The sequence below is a fragment of the Uloborus diversus genome, chromosome 7 (assembly GCF_026930045.1).
Source record: "Uloborus diversus isolate 005 chromosome 7, Udiv.v.3.1, whole genome shotgun sequence".
Taxonomy (NCBI): domain Eukaryota; kingdom Metazoa; phylum Arthropoda; class Arachnida; order Araneae; family Uloboridae; genus Uloborus; species Uloborus diversus.
Genome location: NC_072737.1, coordinates 119,156,232 through 119,163,812, shown reverse-complemented (window position 1 = coordinate 119,163,812; position 7,581 = coordinate 119,156,232). Strand labels below are relative to the sequence as shown.

The 7,581-nt window shown below is 34.4% G+C and overlaps 1 protein-coding gene across 1 annotated transcript in view; it reads left to right on the top strand.

Moving 5' to 3' along the window:
• The first annotated feature begins 480 nt into the window (after positions 1-480).
• LOC129226015 (corticotropin-releasing factor-binding protein-like) overlaps positions 481-7,581 on the top strand; it is a 93,551-nt gene continuing 86,450 nt past the window's right edge. The window contains exon 1 of the mRNA XM_054860590.1: positions 481-712. Coding sequence (XP_054716565.1) covers positions 635-712 — 78 coding nt within the window. The 5' untranslated portion in view covers positions 481-634. The remainder of the gene's footprint in view (positions 713-7,581) is intronic.

Genomic DNA, 7,581 nt, shown 5'->3' with positions numbered 1-7,581 from the left:
TTTGAGGTATAGGATTCGGAGTCGGAGTCGGGAGTCAAAGGTTCAAAATTTCAGCAGTTCGAGTCAGTCATTTTCCCTCAAAAACTGCAATTCTGCCAGTGCTTGAGGTGTCAGAGTCCAAGTCGGAGCCGAACTGATTTTAGAATGAATGAGTCGGAGTCGAAGGATCTAAAATTCCCAGAGTCAGAGTCGGAAATTTCTTCTCCGAGTCCGCAGCCCTGCTCGCAGCAACATGTGATAAAAATAAACTGGAATAAACCGTTTTTGGAATACCAAGAAGGGGAAAAAATATTAATGCTCCAATCTAAAATTTTCATGTGCTTGATATAAGAGCAATAAAAAAGTCCGGTTTATTCTAATAGCCCTAAGGTTGAGTAAGGCGTGGGAACACTTCTTCGCCCACTCCGACAGGTGGCCAAGGGGGTAAGGCGTCACCTATAAAAACTGTATCCGCGCATCCGAAGACCATTTCGATAGCTGCCCCTTTCCACTCCGCAGAAACGATTCTCCCTCGGCTCCGGTAACAAGTGCGCTCGCTCCATCAAGACCCCCGCTTTTCCATAGAGCGGGTAGAAAAGAAGAAAAAAATAAAAAAAAAATCTGCACAAAGTTCGCAAACTAGAGAAAATTTGAAATGATCGTCTTTTTCATCATTTTGGCGGTAACGGGATGCAATTGGTTGAAAGGTGCTTTCGGAAATCCTTTGTTACAGGTGAGTCAAATTAAACTTTTTCTTCACTAATTTCAGGTATATCGTGACAAAAAATTCAAAGTGAAATTTTCAATAAATAGTTTGATAAAATACGTCATTTTGTTGCTAAAATCATGAATGTAAATTTTAAAATAGTAATAAAACAACAAGACAAGAGGTGGCCAAGCACCCACCGCTCTTCCATGGCGCTCTCAGGGAAAGAAAAAATATATAGTGTACCATTTGTAAGTTCTTTTCAGAAAGTTACTTTGGAACCAGTTTCAAGAAAATTATTCAAAAGAAATACGAAACAATGGTTTCATACATATAAATATTTTTACATAGCGTTTTTTTAATGAGTTGAGATATAATTCGCTGAATTTGAGCTGTCTAATGAGGATATATAGAGAGAATCAGCGGACAAGAGCAATGTTCTTGAACAGTCAATAATATACATATATATTAGGGTGGGCCAAAAAATTGAAATTTTTTCAGAGCAGTTAGGGTCTGGTGGGGTAAAGTGGTCATAAAATCGGAGGTTTTCAACTTATGTGAATAATAAACACAATAAATTCTTTAAACATTTAAACTTTTTTTGATTTTATTTTACATTGCATTATTAAAGAACACGGTACATTGAGTTTTAGGAAAATAAATTTTGATTTAAGTACTGTTATAACACTTTTTTTTTCTTTGTATTTATGACCACTTTACCCCATGGGGTGGGGGAAAGTGGTCATAGCATGGGGTAAAGTGGTCATAGTTAAAATTGATGCAAAACCATTATAAACAACCCTAATATTTGTATATTTCGGATATTTTTATAGTTAGAAGTATATCCACAAGCATATATGTGTGTATACACGAGTATATACGTATCGTGTAAACATTAGTAAACACGTTCATATAAGAGAAGATACATGTATGCATCAGATACATGCATGCACGTGCCTACTCGTATATACATGTAATACCCTAAGTATATACGTGTATACACGAGTATAAAAGCATGTATACGTGATTACCTACAAGAGTGTATACGTGTCTACACGAATATATACGTGTCACGTGTATGTACGGGTATATACGCGTGTAAACGAACATCATATAAGTGTATGCACTTGTATCACGAGTACATACGTGCATACATGAGTATATACTTGTACATTAGAAGTATTCACGCATATATATATATATGTGTACATACACACATATATGGGTATACACGAGTTAACTCGTGGATACATCCAGTGCGTGTTTGTACGTGTCTACTCACATTGTGAAGCACGAGTATACGCATGCATACATGCACACACGATTATATACCTGTATGGACATATATACGTACATTTACGTGTATACACCAGTACATGTATGGATAGACAAGTATATAGGCTTATATACATGTGTGCCTACAGAGTGAATCCAAGCACTTGGGAAAAAATCTAAAGGGTGTGTGAGGGGAGGATAAGAAGGAAAGAATTATAAGGAACTTTCGTTCGCTGACACGCTACATGCACACAAAGCCAGAGACTGATGGATGCAAAGCAAATCACAAACTTGTTACACAAAGATGATTTTACCCAACATTTTAATTTTTAAGAAGTGTTTAGAGCAGTTGTTAAAAGTTACGGCCTGCGGTAGCTCAATACACGCATCGCAACAAAGGCGCAGTGCCTGATGAAAGTTTTGTAAAAGTATTGTTATTGCAACAGAGAGTGATTTGTGATTGCAATGCGTGTGTTACAGCTGCAGGCCGCAAATTTCATCAATCGCTTTAAAATTTTCTTGAGACCTAAAATGTTGTGTAAAATTGTTTTTGTATAATAAATTTTTGACCTGTTTTGCATCCATCAGATTCTGGCTTTGCGTGCATGTAGCGCGTCAGTATTGTGTTTGTGACCATATGATCCTTATGATTCTTCCTTCTTATCCTCCCCTCTAACACCTTTTAATAATTTTCTCAAAAGTTTAAACTCACCCTGTATAATTGCATACCATATGCTTGTATGTAAGTGTCTACTCGAGTACGTACGCGTATATACGTGTCTACCTGAATATATGTACATACGAGTATAAGCGAGTACATACGTGTATAGTCGAATGTATATCTGTATAGATTAAAAATACTTTCAGGTACCCATATACGTATTTACTGGTGCATTTATGTGAATACGTCTATATACGTACCTACACGAGTATGTGCGTATGCATACGCACATACTCGTATATTTAACCTCATTTACTGTAAAAACAATATATATTAAGTGAAATCAATATTTAATTTATATCTGCCTTATACTTAACGATTGAGTGACATTTGAAGAACAATACCTGTTAAGCCTAATACTATGACCACTTTACCCCATTTTACTTAAATTGTTCTAAAAAACTATCTGAAAAAGATTCAGCTAACTGCTAATGAGTAAGAGTTCTTGAGACAGGTAGGAAGCTTCCTATGCAGTCAATTTTTTCGTAATTCTAACAAACAAAATGTCCCAAGGAAGTTAAAAGAGGTGTTTAGATTTAAAAACTTTTCATATTCACACAAAATATTTTTTTTTACCAAATAAAATTTTGTCAGTCGTTAAATTTTGCACTCAAAATGGTGTTTCTAACTGCCCTACTTTATAATAAAATTTTCACATTCATTCAAACATTTATTTCCACGCTATAGCCATTTATTTGTCGAATGACCACTTTACCCCATTGACCATTTTCCCCCACCAGACCCTAGCCTTAGTGCGGAAAATTTGAGACTCTTTAGCACTACCTATTGTGCAAAATTTCATGACTATGACTTAATGTCTTCTGCTCTGGCAAGAGACTTGAATTTTTGAGATTTTTAGAAAAACATCAAATAAAGAGAAATTTTACAAAATATTTTACACTAGCTTTTTACCCGTGACTTCGCTCACGTTGATGTAGATTTTGTCAATCGGTTTAGGTTAAAAAGCAACATTGGCAGAGGTCAAATAGTTACAAAAAAAAAAAAAAAAAAACATTATATAAATCAGGAAAATTTATAAGGGTAAAAAAGAGGTTATCATGGGCAATTCTTAAAAACTCCCATTCAAATAAGGTTAACAGTTCTTAAATGAAGTCAACATTTCTCTTAAATCCAGATCTCCGTGAGATAGTGCCCAGTACTACGCCGGCTATGTAAATTGTTGCAGAACTTTTTGCCAAAGAAAGGAACTTAGATCACGCGAATCATGTCCTTCCTGAATAAATAAGGAGAAAACGCCTAAAATTGCAAAGGCAACATTTCCGAAATAGAGTCAGCAGTCACTACAAATCCTAATTTGAATATAAATCCTAAAGTGTCTTTTTAGAGTGAGAACATCAAGTCTTTAAAATAACCATCGATAGGATGTCAACAGTTTCTAATAAATAACGTTAATGGTCCCGTTCAAAACATCTAGACGATCGGAGTGAAAATCCCGTTAAAATCAAAATAAGCTCAGCAGTTTTTGAAAATTCCCATTTAAATGAGGACAATAGTACATAAAATTTTACATGAGGAAAGAAAGAGATTCCCTAAAATCCCTATTAGAATAATGACATCAACCATTTCGAATAACAATGATCTCTCTCGAAAATGTTCTACAGGAAAAGTTTCGAAAATCTTCACGAGAAAAGTTCTAATAGGATAAAAAAATATCCTTTAAAATAAGCACAATGTTCCCCATTTTCACCATTGGAATAAGGACATTAGTCTCACAAAATTCCAATTCGCGTCATTAATCCTTAAAATCACAAATCACCATTAAAATTTTCATAAAAAATAGAAATAATTCATCAATGCGTTAAAGTGGTCGCTTGGCGAGACTAGAGATAAGAAATGGATTTGGCATCCACCAAGTAATGTATATTTTAATAAACTTTTTTTAGGTTATTTAAACGTTTTGTTTTATTTATTTGGCAGAATATATTAAATTTTAATATAGAATTTAATAATATTTTTACTTTAATTAATTTGGTGGGGGTTTTATTATTTTAATGCAACATTTGAAAAGGCTGGGGCGCCAAGATTTTCGAATTTTTCTTCACGACCTCGTTATTCTAACTCTGCCCACTAAATAAATAAAAAATGCCATTTTAGGTCCATTTTCCATTTTTGTGATTAAATATCATTTAAAGCCCCGTTAAAAAGCAACATAGTCCTCCAAATCTACTGTTATTTGCTAAAAGACTACATTAGCACACATTAACAGGAAACTTGCTAAATTTATGATACTGCGTAAAATATTTGCAAGTTCGGGTATATTTTTTTTTAAAAAAAGGGAGATGTTCTGCTCTTATTTGTGTTCTTGGTGTAAAATAAATCTTTTTTTTTTTTTTTTTTGACGGTAGCGGGGAGCGGGGGGGGGGGGGTATTTAATGACTTGCTTTATTTAGTAACTGGATTACTTTAAATTATATCCAAAATGTTAAGCTTGTGTTTTGTCACATTAAAAGTTTTGAAAAAGCCATTTTCCAAAGTTTTTTTTTTTTGCAAGTCTGGGAATGTACTTCGGTTGATTGAGACTTTAGTTGGCAAATTTCGGAAATGATAATTTTTTCATACATCAACAAAGCCGTGAAATATTAGTATTCTCTGGCGACAGTTGGAAAATTTGCCCAGAAAATTTGTTTTTGAAATCTTTCCGGAGTTCCACGTTCAGGGTTAGCCGAGTAATACGTAAGGACCAAGAAGCAAAAGGTGTTGTTATACCATACTTTTTTTTAAAAGTTTAATATAAAGTGAAAACCTTCCCTTCCTTAGAACGTTGAAAAGGCAGGCCTGTTCTGGTCAATTAAGGAAATTCCAATCAGTAATTATTAATCTGGAGCAAGACAAACCTATGCAATTTGTTTTTTTTTTTTTTTTTTTTTGGCGATTTATAGTTTTCAAAGTGGTAGCGATTCAATACCAAATTATATTACATCTCATGCACACAGGGTAACGAATTAGAGTCAAAAATAGTTTGTACCAGACTCGAATTTAATTCTAAAAGAAAATATTCAAGCATTTATTTTAAGTAAAACATTTCATGTTGGCGTCAAAATGACTACCTGTCTTAGCGAAAACACCTTGCAGTACAAAAAACTCAACGTAAGCCTCGTTTTATACACTTGTAATATGAAAATACTTCTCCCTGTCCTGGCGAAAACACTTCACAATATAAGTCCAAAAATCAAGATTAGCCTCGTTTTGGATTATGAATCAACTTTAAATGACGAACTAGGGGGTGTTCCAATTATCTCTCGAACGTCGGGTAAAGATCACCTCGTGCAGTTTTTTTAGGGCTTTAGCATGCTGCAAAAATCGGACAAATATGATTTTTTTACGATGACATAATCGCAAATTTTTGATTTTCTTTAAAATTGGAATACAGTTCATTGAATACTTTTTTTGAAAATAAAAGGTACCCTATGTTCACCCCGGCACCCATGACAAAGTGTATACAAAATTTCATGTTGACCGGTTGGGTAGTTACGGCGTGAAAAGGTAACAAACAATCAAACAGTCACTTTCACTAGTAAGGATTCCGTTGAACTTTAAGCCTTAGTGCGGTACTTCTTAAACTTTGTAACACAAATTACTGCGTAAATTTTCACGTCTTCGAGTTAATTTTTTCTGCTCTGGCAACAGGCCTAAACTTTGAAAATCTCTACATAGTATAAAATGAAGTCTCCAAAAAGCGTCTGTGTGTTTGAACTCGCAAAAATCGAGAACTACCCGGCCGATTTCGCTGAAATTTTCACAGTTTGTTCCTTTAAGTCCTTAAAAGGTTTGCAGACCAGTTCGAAAAACATTCGATGAATACTTCTTTTTTTATTCCAATTTAGGCTCAATTTTCCCACAGTTTTCTTTTTGACACCATTGGAAAAAGGGACATTTTTGGCTCCAGATGTATCTCGACCTAAGGTCGAAAAAATAAACTTCTATCTCGAAAGGACAAAAAGTTACAAGCCTTTTTAAATCAAGTTCAAAAAATCTCATGTCCATTTAAATTGTTAACCATTTTCTTTCGCATTTTAATTCCTTAAACTTACTTTATTTTGTGTTTCCATGGTTACGCTTTTTAAATCCATCTTTCTGGATTTAATTTCTTAAAAGTATTTTAATATCTGTCGTCATTGTTTGGAAGGGAAATTTTGCATGATGTTTTTTTTTTTTTTATTATTTATTTATTTAAGCCAGATTGTTGAATATACGTTACTTGACACAATTTTTATTTTCAAGGTGGACCGGGCAAAGCAGGGGACCGCAGCTTGTTTTATATTAAATTACGAAAAAACGAGTGACACATTACAAAGTAGCAGCGTACCTAAATACACTGCAATACTTTGAGTTTTTAATCGCATCGACGAAATCAGTCCACCTCTTGAACCAGGTCCGTCATTAAAAATTTCAGAGGGAAAAGGGTGAATGCCCCCTCCTAGTTTAAAAACTAACGTTTTTATATATAAAGTGGGCGTGGTTTTGTGATTTTCCTATAAAATTGCATTGAGTTCACGCCCTTTACCCCAATCCTCCTGGAAACAATCAAAATAGCGGCCCTGCCTTGAACTGAAATAGGCTCCATTTCGTTATTTATACGGGGAATTTGATAAAGAAGTCACGTATTTTAAATATTTGTTATAAGTTATTTGTTGTATCTGATGCATATTTCAAAATACTTTCAATTCACTAGATTAAAAGCTGTAATCGTTCGCCAATTGGAAGAACAACTTTGCAGACCCCTCCAGTGCGCTATTTTCCTTTCACATCTTAACGAACTCCCATTGCGGCATTTCTTCCAGTTTGTTGATGGTTTAACGTCAGGGGGCCCTAAATCCGACTCCAATAAAATTAGAAAAAGGCTTTGCGATTCTGAAAAGCGTCCCATAGTTGGTTTTAA